General features: G+C 40.6%; 1 protein-coding gene across 2 annotated transcripts; it reads right to left on the reverse strand.

Annotated features, from left to right (window-relative positions):
• Positions 1-8,463: 8,463 nt before the first annotated feature.
• Positions 8,464-13,189, reverse strand: LOC145657944 (uncharacterized). Of its 2 annotated transcripts, XM_081714825.1 has the most exons (4): positions 12,244-13,189; positions 10,499-10,639; positions 9,168-9,232; positions 8,464-9,039 (listed from the first exon to the last, which is right to left on the reverse strand). In XM_081714825.1, exons 1-4 carry the CDS (start codon positions 12,617-12,619, stop codon positions 8,914-8,916), a joined length of 708 nt encoding a protein of 235 aa, XP_081570951.1. In that variant the 5' UTR covers positions 12,620-13,189; the 3' UTR covers positions 8,464-8,913. The 2 variants fall into 2 exon arrangements, 1 of the variants encoding a protein (XP_081570951.1); XR_014123896.1 differs by lacking the exons at positions 8,464-9,039; positions 9,168-9,232 and adding an exon at positions 9,764-10,202.
• Positions 13,190-17,129: the final 3,940 nt, after the last annotated feature.

Genomic DNA, 17,129 nt, shown 5'->3' on the forward strand with positions numbered 1-17,129 from the left:
CAGAGCTACAAACACAGCTACAGACTCGGAGCTACAAACACAGCTACAGACTCGGAGCTACAAACACAGCTACAGACTTGGAGCTACAGACTCAGACTCAGCGGCAAACTCAGAGCGGCAAAGTCAGAGCACCAAACACAGAGCGTCGTCTTTGGGGCACTGAGTGAGCAATGCACAGCACTTGAAGAGAGTAACTGTGGGCTATAAATGGAAGGTATGACAAAAGAGGGGGGTGGGGGATGGTGTGTGTGTGTGTGTGTGTGTGTGTGTGTGTGTGTGTGTGTGTGTGTGTGTGTGTGTGTGTGTGTGTGTGTGTGTGTGTGTGTGTACAAGTATGTTTCACAGTACCTCATCAGTGTTGGAGTGTTTCTGGATCTGTGATTTGTTTTTACACCTCTGTTCATCTTCTGCTTCTGTAATCAGCACAATAATAATAATCACACAATAACATTACAGATCCAGCCTGAAGCACTGGGACAACCACACAGCACAAAGTCCAGGGCTGAAATTACAGCTACAAAAATGTACAAAAAAATGGATTTTACAATAAAAATGTCCAAGTCAGCTCCAGCCTCTTTAGCACTGCAAGGCCACAGTTTCCTGCGCATGGTTATCTAACTGTGCTCAGCACAGTTTCCTGCGCATGGTTATCTAACTGTGCTCAGCACAGTTTCCTGGGTATGGTTATCTAACTGTGCTCAGCACAGCACAGCTCAGCTCAGCACAGTTTCCTGGGTATGGTATGGTTATCTAACTGTGCTCAGCACAGTTTCCTGCGCATGGTTATCTAACTATTCTCAGAGCTCCAGAATCCTTCAGCTGAGATGTTTTAATTCTGTAAGGGTTTGCCGACTGGCTCTGCACAGAGGTAAGACTCATCATGTTTCTCTCTCTTTCTTCATTAACGTTTGCCATTTGAATATTTTGTGATATTTTGCACAGATAAAACTGACATAAAACATTTTCACATCACTATTTTCACATATCCTTCTCAGCCCTGATCTCCAGAATGACACTTGTGGAAAAAGAAACCTTAACCAGACTCAGGAGTCCAGAACAGCCTCGCACGGCCTTGGTAATTGTGGAAAAGATGCTTATGTTAATAATTACTGAATGCATAGCCATTACACTTGACCAGAAGAAATGACAACTATATAGAAATACAAAAAAAGATATTAGGTTTCTAAAATATTAATATTTTTGAAAATTGAGAAAAAAGTGTGAACTAAAATGGTGTCAGTAAAATACAAACACACAAAAATGGAGACTGAATGAGTACCTGAATGTCTCTTGCGACAGAAGCAGTAGACACAGGTGGAGGAGACGAGAGAGGAGAGGAGAACACACACAGGACACACAGTGAACAGCAGCTTCCTGTAGACACCACAGTCTGCTACAGGAGGGGTGGAGGTGGGGTGGAGGAGCACATCACCAGGGTCTGAAATCAGAGGAAGTGGAACTGTCAATTAAACTTGGAGAACTTAGATTTGATTAAACTATTGAAGACAGAACTCATAAATTAACACAATGTCATTAATCTCGCATGTCTATTTCACGTTATTATTAATATGTAAGTAAAATGTTCTGTATGGTTTAAATCTTATAAATGTGGACAAGATTCTATTAACTCTCAATAAACAATCGCAGTCACATTTAATCATTTATGTTGTAAACACTGCTAAAAAACAGGAACATTTTAGATTCTTTTAATAATTCTAGAAAAAAAAAAGAATTGTCTGTTTACTCACTAGAGAAAGTCATTCAGCAGATCTTACCATGAAGGGAAAGTAGGATAGTTCTCTTTCCATAAAGGTAAACATAGAGTTCATAACTCCAGTTTGATCTTTAATGATGTGCTTCTGTACAGCACATTAGTACAGACCCAGGACTGATTCAGTGATGTTCTTTATCAGCAGGTCATGAGTTTGTTTAGAGGGATTCCACACCAAAGAGTAACGTGAAGTAACTTCTTCACTCCAGTCATTCCATGTTATAATCCAAGGAGGTAGATTCCCATGGGAGCAGTTTCTGAACCACACTGGATTAAATCCTACCTCTCAGATACAGTCACTGTAGAGAGTGGCATTGTCTCCTCGTCTGACTCTCATCTCCACGTCTGCCCCAGAAATCCTCTTCTGTATGGAGAATGCCACACCTACAATGGAGAATATATAGTTTAAAATAAGGAAGGTGAGCTTCAACAGAGACAGGCATAACTGCGTTTAAAGTAATAAAGTAAGATACATAAGATACAGTAGTTTATAAAATGAATTCACTTACACATGAGAGTGATGAGAACAAATCGTGACGTCTCCATCTCAGACTGGCGCTGGGTGGCTGATGGTGATGAGGGTCTTTGATGCGGATGTCTGTTCTGAGATCTGATTGGTCAACGTCAGTGGAACGTTTTTCTCTGTAGTGGGTCTCGTTGAACTCTGTGGTTTAGGGGACTTTATCAGTGGAAAATTTCTCTGCTGGACAGGAACTGTCATGATGGCTCTGTATGCAGAAGACTGGCCGACAAGTTTAAGGTTATCCAGGCACTGAGAAAGGGTAGTCTTAATTAAAGGGGCTTCAAGCAAGATTTACACAAACAAACTGCATATAATCTATTGGTTACTGTTACACTGTCTATGAATACCTGTCAAAAGAAGTGTGAATTTTATTCTCTCTTCATAAAACAGGTTTCATGGAGCCTTTTGTCACTCACATCACTACACACCTTTTATATTGCTTTGAACTTTGTTAAAGAATCATTTATAGCAGCTAATGAAATAGCCTTAAAATTAATAATTGAACACAACACCAGGAAATTAAAGAGAGTACAAACTCTTTTATGCCTGATTAGGATCAGTTCAATCAGGCCAACGTCATTTGTCTGTAACATAATCTTTACACACGGAGTCCATCTCACTGACTCATCGGTGTTTCGTACTGAGGGAGCTGAAGATGCAAGTTTGGACGCCTGTTTTACAGACGGAACCAAATTCTCAGGGTGGCAAGAGGCCACGCCCACGCTCCCTGTTTTATCCAATCAAACGCAACTGTACTGAGCCATGAGAGTCACATAGCAGAGTGGTAGTGTAGCTGAACAGGGCAGAGAGATGACTGGGTGGATCTGATGGATATGAACCTTTCACCACTTCAAACAGTACAAAATGTGATTTAAAAGCAGGTTATAAGCTGATCTGTGCTGTGGAAGTGGTCTGAGCTGAGGGTTTCCTGCTGAGCTTCCTGTTTGTTTGCTGTTTGCAAGGTTGCATGAAATGAGTCTCAATTGTTGTGAACTATTTTACATTTAAGATCTGAAATCTGAGTACTTATGAGAAAAGCCCTAAGAACCCCCCCCCCCCCCCCCACCACCACCACCAAATCAGGCCTGTCAAGCACTAATATCTCCACCCACTATACACAGAGTTCATTCACATAGAGATCATCCTCTGAACCAATAAACGTTAACGGTGCTCAGATATAACAGTCCAGTGCAGCATGATGTAAATGGTAAACACAGAAACTTGTGTTTATCCTCCCTCAGTAGACACAGGTGGAGGAGAGGAGAGAGGAGAGGAGAACACACACAGGACACACAGTGAACAGCAGCTTCCTGTAGACACCACAGTCTGCTACAGGAGCGGTGGGGGTGGGGTGGAGGAGCACATCACCAGGGTCTGAAATCAGAGGAAGTGGAACCGTCAATTAAAGTTGGAGAACTTACATTTTATTAAACTATTGGAGACAGAACTCATAAAGTAAACACAATGTCATTAATCTTGCATGTCTATTTCACATTAATATTAATATATAAGTAAAATGTTTTTTATGGTTTAAATCTTAGAAATGCGGATGAAATTCTACTATCTCAATAAAGAATCTCAATCACATTTGACCATTTATGTTGTAAATACTGCTAAAAAACAGTCAGGAAAATTTTAGATTGTTTTAAATACATTTTTTTTTCTTTAATTAAAAATTGTCTGTTTACTCACTAAAGAAATTCACTCAGCAGATCAGACTGAGTAATCTTACCCTGAAGGGAAAGTAGGATAGTTCTCTTTCCATAAAGGTAAACATGCTTAGAGTTTATAACTCTAGATTGATCTTTAGTGATGTATATCTTCTTTACAGCACATTAGTACAGACCCAGGACTGATTCAGTGATGTTCTTTATCAGCAGGTCATGAGTTTGTTTAGAGGGATTCCACACAGAAGAGTAACGTGAAGTAACTTCTTCACTCCAGCCATTCCATGTTATGGAATGATGGTGATGAGGGTCTTTGATGTGGATGTCTGTTCTGAGATCTGATTGGTCAACGTCAGTGGAACGTTTTTCTCTGTAGTGGGTCTCGTTGAACTCTGTGGTTTAGGGTACTTTATCAGTGGAAAATTTCTCTGCTGGACAGGAACTGTCATGATGGCTCTGTATGCAGAAGACTGGCCGACAAGTTTAAGGTTATCCAGGCACTGAGAAAGGGTAGTCTTAATTAAAGGGGCTTCAAGCAAGATTTACACAAACAAACTGGATATAATCTATTGGTTACTGTTACACTGTCTATGAATACCTGTCAAAAGACAGGGAATATGTAGACTGCCCCGTGGCTACAGTAGTCCATCATAACCCTGACAATAACAATGACAGGTCAGTATATAACAGATCTGAGATCAGATATTAAAGTTAACATGCAGGGCTTCAGCAGGGCCTCATTGTGGGTTTCCTGTTTTACTCTGGTTGCTTGGTTGCTGCTCTGGTTGGGTGGAAATGTGGCTGCATTGTTTATCTGATCATGTAAATATTTCAACCTCTTTCTTATTCTCTGTGTGTGGACACACACTGCAGAATTGTTTTGGTGTGTTTGGGTGAGCGCTTTTTTCCACAGTGGGGGATTCAATGTCTGTGCAGGGCCCCACATGATTAGTAATGTACTTCTCCTAAAACATGTAAAGTAGCATTAGACTAATGACCAGCAGTAGGTAAAAGGTTGTTAACGGTTAGATTGTGGTTGTGATTAAGAAACTGTTGATTTCCCAAATGTACATCCTCACCATAATACCAAATGTGTATAAGAGAGCGAACATTAGGGCATTTTTCAGTATAATGTGAGCAGTGGTCAGTGCATTGAACTGATGAGGTTTCACTCTTATGTTTCTGACTTGTACATCACTCTCTGTGTGTGGGAGTAAAAACACATAAGGTGGTGGTGGGGGAGGAGCTCAGCGCCAGTGTGAATTGGGTCTGAAATCAAAGGAAGTGAAACTGCATTCAGTAGGTCTATTTGTCAGGTTTTAACTTTGGGTCCAGTTAACTGAGTGATAATGTTACCTCTGCATTTTAAACCCTAAACAAGTACAACTAAAGTTAGGCATAAACGTCCTCTTAAATGGAGATCAAGTGCTAAGTTGGAAGTAATTTCTTGACCACTCCGGATGTTAATCTAAACAAACAGAGTATCACTGAAATAGTAGAATTACAAAACAATACTTGAGAGTCACAGACATAGATGTGAGACTATTGTAGGTGATATATGAAGATAAATAAAGCTTTTTTATACAAAAAGAGCGCCAGCTGACTGTAGAGAGCTGACTGGATGAATACAATTATTATAATTACGGTACGTCTTGTGTCAGTGGGGGTTTGAGGTAGTTAGACTGTAATAGTAGATTTATAAAGCAAGTAATAGGCTGATCCTGGTTCAGTGTGATTTCTTAAAGGATGTCTGGCAATGCTAAAAAAGCTGCAGCATAGAGTATGTAGAACAGATCTAAGATGAGTTGCTCAGTTTCTTTTATCACACCATAGTGGTGCGTGAGAGAGAGAAACCACAAGTGTTTCCATTACAGTCTAGAGCAAAGTGTGTGAGGGATTGTAAAAGCTGATATCTGTCTGTAAAATGTCCTTGATTTTGAGAAACATGCTCTATCTATCTATCTATCTATCTATCTATCTATCTATCTATCTATCTATCTATCTATCTATCTATCTATCTATCACTAAGATTTTATATATATATAAATTATTATTATTATTAATAATAATAATAATAATAATAATAATAATAATAATAATAATAATAATAATAATAATAATAATAATAAAAATAAATTACTGGGCAGGATTTGTCTGTGAAAAAGTGCTCCATGAGTCACTATATCACACATGAGATTTGATGTTCACTCATGTGTCGCAGGATGTATGCACACCCACCTGGGCTACATGACCTTTGACCTGGAATAAAGGGATCAGTCCTGTGTCAGCAATCATTTATATGCTGTTTACTCATAAGCACTATTTTATGTTTTAAACAGATTCTGGGTCAGTTTCACAAATTTAACAAGGCCTGAAAGATACATATACTTCATGTAAATCAGATCTGAGATCAGTGATTAAAGATGGTCTGTGTGCAGTGCTCTGGAAGTGGCCTGAGCTGCAGGGTCTCATTGTGGGTTTCCTGTTTCTTTGTTGTTTGCAGTCTTGCAGGTTTGGGGGCAGGGGAGACAGCAGTAGGGTGTACAGGGGTTAGCATGGTGTACAGCGGTCAGCATGGTGTACAGCGGTCAGCATGGTGGACAGGGGTCAGTATAGTAGACAGGGGTCTGCATAGGTACTCTGACCAGTCTACTGCTACAGAATAATCTGTGATGCACTGTGTGTTCTGACACTTTTCTATCACAGTCAATATGAATGTTTTCATCAATGTGTGCTACAGTAGCTCTTCTGTGGGTTCAGACCAGACGGGCCTTCACTCCACACCAGTGAGCCTTGGGGACCCAGGACCCTGTCACCAGTTCACTGGTAGTTCCTCCTTAGACCAGTTTTAGTAGGTACTAATCACTGCATACTGGAAACCTCTGGAGATGGTCTGACCCAGACGACTGCTGCTCAAACACACTACCCCCAGGTGACGTAACTAGTAGAAGCAGACAGGACTTTAACTGATTAGTATTATTGAATTATTAAGCCTAAGATCACTATGGGCAAAGCCAGGCCTGGCATTAACAGGGAGTGGTGTAACACAGGCAGCCACTGAACTCTGAAACAGTGGAAGCGTGTTCTCAACATGAGCGGTAGCTCTAATTGGCCAGTGTCACTGTGATTGACAGGGGAGAGGACAAATGCCAGCCTTCCCTCACTGAGAGTCAATTTGCTCTCTCAGGCTCCCATTCACAGATGACTGTGGCATCATCAGGGATAAAACTCATGATCTCCTAGGGAACGCTTTTCTGTCGAACCACTGAGGATGTAACCACTATGGAACAAGTCTTTAAAAACATAGTGTGCAACTTTAAGAAAATGTAATTCTTTACATACTGAAATAAGCGAGTTGGATGAATTCTGTAAACACTTAACCTTTCAATTCACAGTCCACACAGATCATATATTGAAACTGAACTGCAAACAGATGTTTTGAAATCTGTGACATCACAGGCATAGCCACGTTTACACACGGCCACCCACAGGGGGCGATAAGGAGGGTTGTTACTGCAGACAGCCTGTAATAGTTTATAGAGAAGAGGTCATGTGAAGAAAGGAAGTAACCTTTCTGCTGTTCCTGGCTGTTGGGAATCAGATCCAGACTTTTGGAAGGAGTGGATAATATAGATTTTTCATCTAATTCCTCAGACATCAAAATCATCATGTTAATTTAATATTCATCAGGTCATTGTATTTACATTGGCCTATTTTTGCGTATATTTGATTACATTTTAAAAGCTTTGTAAATCTATAGCTATTTCCTTCTAGATGAAATCATATAGTCAGTTAAACAGGTCCTGTAATAGCTCACCCAGTAATGCAGGGCACTAGCCACATCACTGTTGTGATTCTCAGGCTATGTTTGTAAAATCTTACTGTCACGATTGCTCCCTCCCAGTTTCCATGTTTTCCCTGTCTTGTATATTTTAGTTCCATGCCATAGTTTCATTTTTCCGCCCCTCGTTTGATTGCTTACACCTGTCCCTCGTTTCTAGTTTTGTTAAGTTAATTTATTTACACTCTTTCTTGAGCCCTGTGTGTTTGCTGTTTATTGCATGTTTATTTGAATGGTTGCGTTTATTTGAATCTGTGCATTTATGTGTTATGTTCATTATGTTTATTTGATGGTTGCATTTGTGTTAGGTTCATTGTGTTTGGTTTAATGTTTGGACCTTTGAAAGCTCATCTTTTTCAGAGCCTTTATTTGTTAGTCTGTTTTGTTATCCTAGCCTTCGTGTTTCCTAGCCTTTGTTATATCCTGCTTCCCCTGTTTACCTTTGTGTGTTTTTGTTTGTTTGTAATGTATCCCCGTAATCTCCGTGTTGGCTCTATGACCCTGGACTGCGATAATAACTACAACTGTGGATTTGCCCCTAATAAATCTCGCTCTTCTCCGCACTTGCGTCCGCCTCCTTACCGCTCATCGTTATGCTTACCAGTATTAAAGTCATTCTAAATGCAGTAAGTCCAGTTTATTATTCATTTTCCATTCATCGCAAATATTATATAGAGGTAAAATTAACCTCATTTTACATATGAAATATGCTATTTGGAACATACAGCATATCAACATTTTACATATATCAGGTCTGGTTGGTAAACTTATATTAGAGAAAGACACGTAAACAAAGTTTAAATTTAGATTTTAGATCATATATTAATCTACATTGTTAAAGTAGTACAAGGTTCTTTTATTTTTTATTTTTTTTTAATCAAAATACAATCATATGTATCACAGTGAAGCCCAGCTGCACGTCACCTTATTGATATTCAACAAGAAAAAAACAGTTCAGACATTGAGACACAGAAGTCGATAACATAAGCTATCACTAGACAGCTCTTCAACTTTTCACTCATCTTCCTCATGTGTAAGGGTGATGTGACCATAAACCTGATTTGTCATCTTACTCTGCTTCCTGGAAAGATCTTCCTCAGTAGTTTTACACTCAACCAGTTCTGACCTCAGAATAAGTACTGAAATCAGAGTTCTGAAGTCTCGTCTTCTTGGGGCGTTTCTTTCCAACACTGAGGTTGTCCAGGGAGGCGTAACAAACGTCACCTCCTCCAGCCTGCTGTGAGTTTAAAAGCATCTGGATTTGACAATTTTACATTTTTACATTTAACATTTCACTGTTACAGTCAAATGGTTAAAAAACAATACTGTGAGTGTGTGTTTGTGTACAAGTATGTTTCACAGTACCTCATCAGTGTTGGAGTGTTTCTGGATCTGTGATTTGTTTTTACACCTCTGTTCAATTTCTGCTTCTGTAATCAGCACAATAATAATAATCACACAATAACATTACAGATCCAGCCTGAAGCACTGGGATAACCACACAGCACAAAGTCCAGGGATGAAATTACAGCTACAAAAATGTACAAAAAAATGGATTTTACAATAAAAAGGTCCAAGTCAGCTCCAACCTCTTTAGCACTGCAGGTCTGAACGGTTCTGAATAAGGACAGTAACTGTTCCAGTCGCATTTACACATGAACACGTTCAGAATGGAACGCTTACAAACCGTGCTCAGCACAGTTTCCTGGGCATGGTTATCTAACTGCGCTCAGCACAGTTTCCTGGGCATGGTTATCTAACTGCGCTCAGCACAATTTCCTGGGCATGGTTATCTAACTGCGCTCAGCACAGTTTCCTGGGCATGGTTATCTAACTGCGCTCAGCACAGTTTCCTGGGCATGGTTATCTAACTGTGCTCAGCACAGTTTCCTGGGCATGGTTACCTAACTGCGCTCAGCACAGTTTCCTGGGCATGGTTATCTAACTGTGCTCAGCACAGTTTCCTGGGCATGGTTATCTAACTGTGCTCAGCACAGTTTCCTGGGCATGGTTATATAACTGTGCTCTGAGCTGCAGAATCCTTCAGCTGAGATGTGTTAATTATGTAAGTGTTTGCCGACTGGCTCTGCACAGAGGTAAGACTCATCATGTTTCTCTCTCTTTCTTCATTAACATTTGCCATTTGAATATGTTGTGATATTTTGCACACATAAAAATGATACAAAACTAGCCCAAACATTTTCACAACCCCGCCACATATCCTTCTCAGCCCTGATCTCCAGAATGACACTTGTGGAAAAAGAAACCTTAACCAGACTCAGGAGTCCAGAACAGCCTGACACGACCTTGGTAACTTTGTGTCTGCGTGTGTGTGCCAGTACCTTTCACTTTTCCTATACTGTCTTTTCTCACACTGTCCTTGATCAACTTCAGTTTGGGCTGTGTGTGAATTAAATAATTCAGAACATAATGCCACAACGTCCAATGTTATATCCTTCAGTATGAATTACTGAAAAATATTAAAGATCACTGAAAAACTTGAAAATAATGATCAAATATCTGTTGACAATCGATTTTTTATCAGAGAAGCCAAAGACATCAATTGTATTCATGAGGATGCAGAATTAGTAGAGGTGTGACTGAGAGAGGCAGAGCTAAAGCATATCTGTAGATGGAGCGTGTGTGAGTTAGTGTGTGACAGAGTACCTGTAGATAGAGTGTGTTTGACTTAGTACCTGTCGTTCTCTTTAGGCAGAGACAGTACACACAGGTGGAGGAGAGGAGAGAGGAGAGGAGAACACACACAGGACACACAGTGAACAGCAGCTTCCAGCAGATACTGCAAGCGGTGGGGTAGAGGAGCTCAGCACCAGGGTCTGAAATCAAAGAGAAAGTGCAGTCGCATCAAAATGAAAGAACTCCTTCGTTATTCCACAAAAAAAGTAATGCATGTCTAGAGCAGACAGCATATCCAGCATTTAAAAACCATAATGCAAAATTATATAGTAACATGCTTGGTTAGCGGGTTACAGCACTAAAATCTATTCCCACATCAGACAGAGAATCATTGAGAAATTAGACCAGTGATGCTGGCGGTTAAGACATCTGCTAGGAGACTTTATCCAGTGAGTTACTAACCACCCTGACTAAGCATCTCTGCAGGCTGTTCCTGGGCTGTCCTGGAACAGCGGTGCTTGTGGGCCTTTCGGGAGCATGGCAAGGATATCCCAGAATTCTGTGTGTCTTATCCAAGGACTTCATTTAGTTACATTTAATGTTTAGTGCATTTCCTAGTATGGTGGGTACCTTTGACATTTGAACCGATACCGGTACCAGAAATTCTGTAATAACTCTCTGTAATAACAAAAATGTAATTTCAGTTGTGTACAAAAATCCAAACTTCTCAATTTCAATATGTTATTTATTTAGAGCATTTTACACACTACACAAAATAAAACCACCTACCACCTTCTCACCTAAAACCTGTGTCTCTGAAGAAGCACGTGTGGTGTCCTTCTCAAATCTAGGAGTCGTGGCAGCGAGGAGATCTTAATTTTAATAATTTAGTAATAAAATTCAAGAGCTGATAACAACAATAATAATTAAATTTAATTCAAAAATATATTACACCTGACAAAGTTAAACCTTATATAGAAGCGTTATTGACATTATACCTTGATGTTGTTGTCACCACTATTGCAATATTTGCACACTAATAATAAACACTTCGGGCATACTCGGGCAAAAAGTCTCATGTACTATTTGTTTACCAAGGCTATAGCATGCTGGTAAGAAATTTTGACTCAGACTAGCTAGTACAAATGAGAAATTAGCATCAACTAACAAAGTAAAAAAAGCTGTTTTCTCCAACAACCTATCCAACTAGCTAGCTAATTAATTGCCTGAAGATGTCAATGAAATTGCCAATCGCTCACTTAAATATTCGGCGTCCATGAAAGGTTCAGCTTCTTCGTTCAGCTGCTAACATGAGCCGCAGCTGTTGAGGGAGGTTTGGCTTTCAGGCTACCAAATAAGGTAGAATCTTCAGCCTTTAGATACATGTTGTGTTTGACCAGGTGTTTATAGGTGGCAGCCTCATTAAGCACATGAATCGATACTTGGTAGTACTGACTTAATTTGGTAAGTAACCTTAAAAGCTGTGTGTGTTTGGTTCAGTTACACCTGTCTTTCGTTATCTACTTGGGTCTCGATGTATTCTTATATTTATTCATAAATGATAATGACAAATTTCTAGTAGTTTCATAATGTATTTTATTTTCTGTAAATTTTGTTGAATTCTTTCTATAGTGTAAATTACATAAAAGGATTATGGATTCAAAATGTGTATAATCTAAATATATAAATACTGATATAAATAATATAATAATAATAATAATAATAATAAAAATAATAATAAAAACTGTTCTATGTTCGGAAAATTGTGAGTTAGCTATAGAAAGAACAGGCTGAGTAAACTTACCCACAAGTATGAGTTGAGTCGTTCTGTTTCCATAATGATATACATCTTTGTCTGTTGTTAGTCCGCATTCCGTGGTGACCTTCCTCTCAAACAGAGCGCAGTAGTACAGGCCCAGGTCTGATTCAGTGACGTTCTCTATCAGTAGACCATGAGCTTGACTGGAAGGGTCCCATACAGGAGCATAATGTGGGTTTGCTCCCTGAACTAAGTTCATGGTAAATATAATGAGAGGAGGTTGATTCTCGTGGGAGCAGTTCCGAAACCATGCCAGATAAAATCCCGTTTGTGTAACACAGTCACAGTAGATCGTGACATTGTCTCCTGGCTTGACCCTGATCTCCTCTGCTCCAGAGATGCTCTTCTCACTGGAGAACATCACACCTGTAGGAGAACAGTAAGAAAAATGTATTTGTGTTGAAAGGAAGAAGTCGATGTAAGATTAGTAGATGTGAGTCTACTTAAGTTTACTTGCATATGAGAGTGATGAGGGTGAGTCCTGGTCTCTTCATCTCAGACTGCTGATGGCTGACTAAAGATGGCGAAGGTCTTTGACACCCCAGGGGCTGTTCTAAAATCTGATTGGGCTACTTTTTTGGGTTACAGGAACAATCCACTGAGATGTGTACAAAGCAGTCACTGTTGTCCTATTGGTCGTTTATTATCAGAGCGTTCACCTGACTGGTTCACGTCAGTGGGAAATTCCTCTCTCTTTCTCATGCTCTCTCTCACGTTCTCTCTGTTTTTTCCCCCTTAGCAATAAACAGGAAGCCCAACAATGGAAAGACCTATTTTAAACCTCAGAACATTTCATGATATCTTCAGTCAGACCTCACCTCCAGTGGAACTGCCTAATTGCAGAATATCATTGCCATCCCTCGTGGCTCCAGTTATGTGAGTATTAGATTAACTCTAATTAGAGCCCAGTCATGTAAGTATTAGATGAACTCTAATTAGGGCTCAAGTCCTCAGTGTTGAGCAGCAGATCTGAGACACACTTTTACTGAGTGCAACACAGCGGCATGTAAGTGTGAGTAAGTGTAAGACTGTTAGTGCATGTGACCTGTTTAATGAATGGATATAGATCATGTGACCTGGTGAGAGCATTTGATGGATGGATATATATCATTTTACCTGGTGAGAGTTTTCGATGGATGACTATAGATCATGTGACCTAGTGAGAGTTTTCAATGGAAGAATATAGATCGTGTGACCTGGTGAGAGTTTTTAATGGATATAGATCATGTGACCTGGTGACAGTTTTTAATGGATGGCTATAGATCATGTGACCTGGTGAGAGTGTTTCATGTGACCTGTGGTGATGGCTCCTCCCATAAAATAGGAGAATGCAGGCAGGTCACTCTGTATGTTTGTGTGTGTCGTGAAAAGGTCAAAGCACCACATGAAAAACCTGTTGTGTTTTTATACTCTTCATTATCTCACATTCACCAGATGCACCTCACCTTTGACCTGACCTAAAGAATCAGTCCTGTCTCAATACCTGCAGCAGTGCAATTATTGACATCCTGTTTACTGACAAGCACAATCTATTGTCTATATCAGATCCTGGATCAGTGTAATCACTCTAACCAGGCCTGGAAAAACCTAATATTAAACAGATCTGAGATCAGTGGTTAAGGACAGTCAGTGTGCAGAGGTCTGGTCTGAGCTGCAGGGTCTCATTGTGGGTTTCCTGTCTGAGTGGGACTGAACTCTGCTGTTCAGGCTCTGCTGTGAGATGGGGGAGGGGTGAAGGGAGTTCTACTGTTTATTTATCTGATGTGTTGTGCAGATTTTAGACGTGACTAAGTGCATTATTAGTACATGTCGTTGTGTTGCGTGTGTTTTCAGGAATGCCTGTTGTGTGTCTACATACGTATGTCAGACAGAAATGTTTGCTTTACCTTCAGACCTGCACTGAACACAGTGACCCCATTGCAATCCAGGTCACCCTCTAAAGAGTAAAATTCCAGCCCAAACCACTGACATACTTTTCTGGGGTAGTTTACGTAACCATGTCTTGATTTAGCACTTTATGTACTGATTTAGCACTAGATGTATATGTGGCACCTTTTGTTAATATTCTGGTGTGAATTGTCAGCATGGAGTGATGCTATCAGTGTCACCTAAGTCTCTCCTACCTTTTCATCATTCGGGTTATACGTTTGTGTACTCCTGTGTGTAAATAATCCCCTATATCCAAGTATCCCTGTTGTGTCTGTATTTAAACTCGGTGTACTGCTGTGTGTAAATAATCCCCTATATCCAAGTATCCCTGGTGTGTCTGTATTTAAACTCTGTGTATTCCTGTGTGTAAATAATCCCCTATATCCAAGTATCCCTGGTGTGTCTGTATTTAAACTCGGTGTACTGCTGTGTGTAAATAATCCCCTATATCCAAGTATCCCTGGTGTGTCTGTATTTAAACTCGGTGTATTCCTGTGTGTAAATAATCCCCTATATCCAAGTATCCCTGGTGTGTCTGTATTTAAACTCGGTGTACTGCTGTGTGTAAATAATCCCCTATATCCAAGTATCCCTGGTGTGTCTGTATTTAAACTCAGTGTACTGCTGTGTGTAAATAATCCCCTATATCCAAGTATCCCTGGTGTGTCTGTATTTAAACTCTGTGTAGTCCTGTGTGTAAATAATCCCCTATATCCAAGTATCCCTGGTGTGTCTGTATTTAAACTCGGTTTACTGCTGTGTGTAAATAATCCCCTATATCCAAGTATCCCTGGTTAGTGTCTGTATTTAAACTCTGTATACTGCTGTGTGTAAATAATCCCCTATATCCAAGTATCTCTGGTGTGTCTGTATTTAAACTCTGTGTATTCCTGTGTGTAAATAATCCCCTATATCCAAGTATCCCTGGTTAGTGTCTATATTTAAATTCTGTGTATTCCTTGGTGCCCTTGCTGGATCCTGTTAGCTGTCACATTGTGTTTTCTCATCATGGTTTAATCTCCTAATTCTTTGTTTTGGTATGATGTCTGTGTTTGAGGATCACCTCTTTGACTTTGGCCTGTTTTTGTCTACCTTTTTTGAATCACCCTTAATAAAGACCTCCCTGACTCGCACTCACATCCTGCTTCTCCTAGTTCTGTGCTTATAACCTGTATTCATCTTTCTGCTTTCAGCCTGGTGGTTTCCGTGTGATTGGAGAATCCCCAGGTGTCCGGCCACATCTTGTCCTCCACAACTTTAATGTGACCCCGTGGTAGTTCAGTTCACTCTGTCCTCTGGCTACTCTGAGCCAAACACATTCCCTGAGCCCAAATCACACTCCAGTGTCCACACTGTATATCCAGCTTGAAGTCATCAGGTCCTCCATGCACAGGAGGGCCAGTGATGGACAACTGTCAGCAGGTGGTGTGTTGAGCCCCAGGAGAGAGACAGTGCATGTGTTTCAGTTAAAGAGTCTACTGGCATTTTAAATTATTTTATTATTTGTTTGGGGTGGGGGTCACTAGAGGTGAGCTTACCTTTAGGATTTGAGTCAGATTCATGCACTGTCCATGGTTCTGAAGCGTCCTTATCTCAGTCCACTTCTTTTATGCTTATGCAGGAAAATTCTTCGTCTTATCATTGTTTACTCTGTGTGTGTGTGTGTGTGGGGGGGGGGGGGTCTTTACCTACTTCTGGGGACCAAATGTGGCATGTCAGATAGGACAAAATAAACACTTTGGTATTCTGGATACAGCTTTATTTTAAAAAGTAAAAGTATCAAAAATATACAGAGTTATTAAGATCATAACAGCCCTCATCCAGAGCTCAGTGGAGACGTGGTCCTCTCAAAACTAAGGTTTAGAACGTGGCACTGTTAACGTGTGTGTGTGCGAGCGCATGTGTGTGTGCGTGACTAAGGCCACACCCGGTCACACTTGCACTGTTAATGCATGCTCAGTGGCACCAGTACCACGTGGATCTTATCAACTACATCACCAAGCGTTCCCCAGCATCACAGATCCACACTGGCCTCCCTGGTAGCTAAACCTACTGGCATTGTTAGCACATGCTCAGTGCTGCTGGTTCTACCTGGACCTGCTGCATTACACACAACTTCATTCTCTCCAGCCTAATGGTGGGTTACCCCAACCTGTCTGAGCTCTGGTCACCCCCCACCCCGATTGGCCCTTTCAGCTGCCTCTGATCACTCCTTCACTGCTAGTCTTCATTTACGGCGTATGCGGCTGAGCTGCATGAGCAAGGATGTGGCAGAATTAGCTACGAGTCCCCTGGTACGTACACCAACCAGCCACCCACGGTCTGTCCCCTCAGCCACCAGTGCAGAGTGTATTCTACTCTTCTCTTCAGATATAAGGTGGACACCTCTAACTGCACATACATGTGTGTGTGTTGTGGCTAAAATTGCTCCTTGTTAATATGAGGTAACCAAGTTTCCTTGGCTGTGTGTATAGCAGACTCTAACACAGGCTTTGTCAGAACTACAGTTCTGCACTCTGATGTAACAATTCAGAAAATTAAGATATTAGACTCAAATACGTAATCTATAATCAATCATCTGATCATCTAGTATGTGTGTATGAGTGTGTGAGTGCAGAATTGTATGGAATTGTTTGTTAAATATATTTGTTTTAGTTTGTTTGAATTAGTGCAAAATAATGATTTTGGATCTGTGGATAAGAACAGTCAGTGTGCAGTGCACCGGATATGGCCTGAGAAGCATGGCCTCTTTGTGGGTTTCCTGTAAGTGTGTGCATGTGTGTGTGGGTGCGTAAGTGCCTGTATGTGTGTGTGTGAGTCCATATGTGTGTATGTGAGTGAATGCATGTGTGTATGTGTGTGTGTGCACATGAATGCACGTTTCCATACCTGTGTGTGTGTGTGTGTGTGTGTGTGTGTGTGTGTGTGTGTGTGTTTGTGTG

This window comes from Electrophorus electricus, chromosome 5 (assembly GCF_041902795.1).
Source record: "Electrophorus electricus isolate QZ-2024a chromosome 5, ASM4190279v1, whole genome shotgun sequence".
In the NCBI taxonomy this organism is placed as follows: domain Eukaryota; kingdom Metazoa; phylum Chordata; class Actinopteri; order Gymnotiformes; family Gymnotidae; genus Electrophorus; species Electrophorus electricus.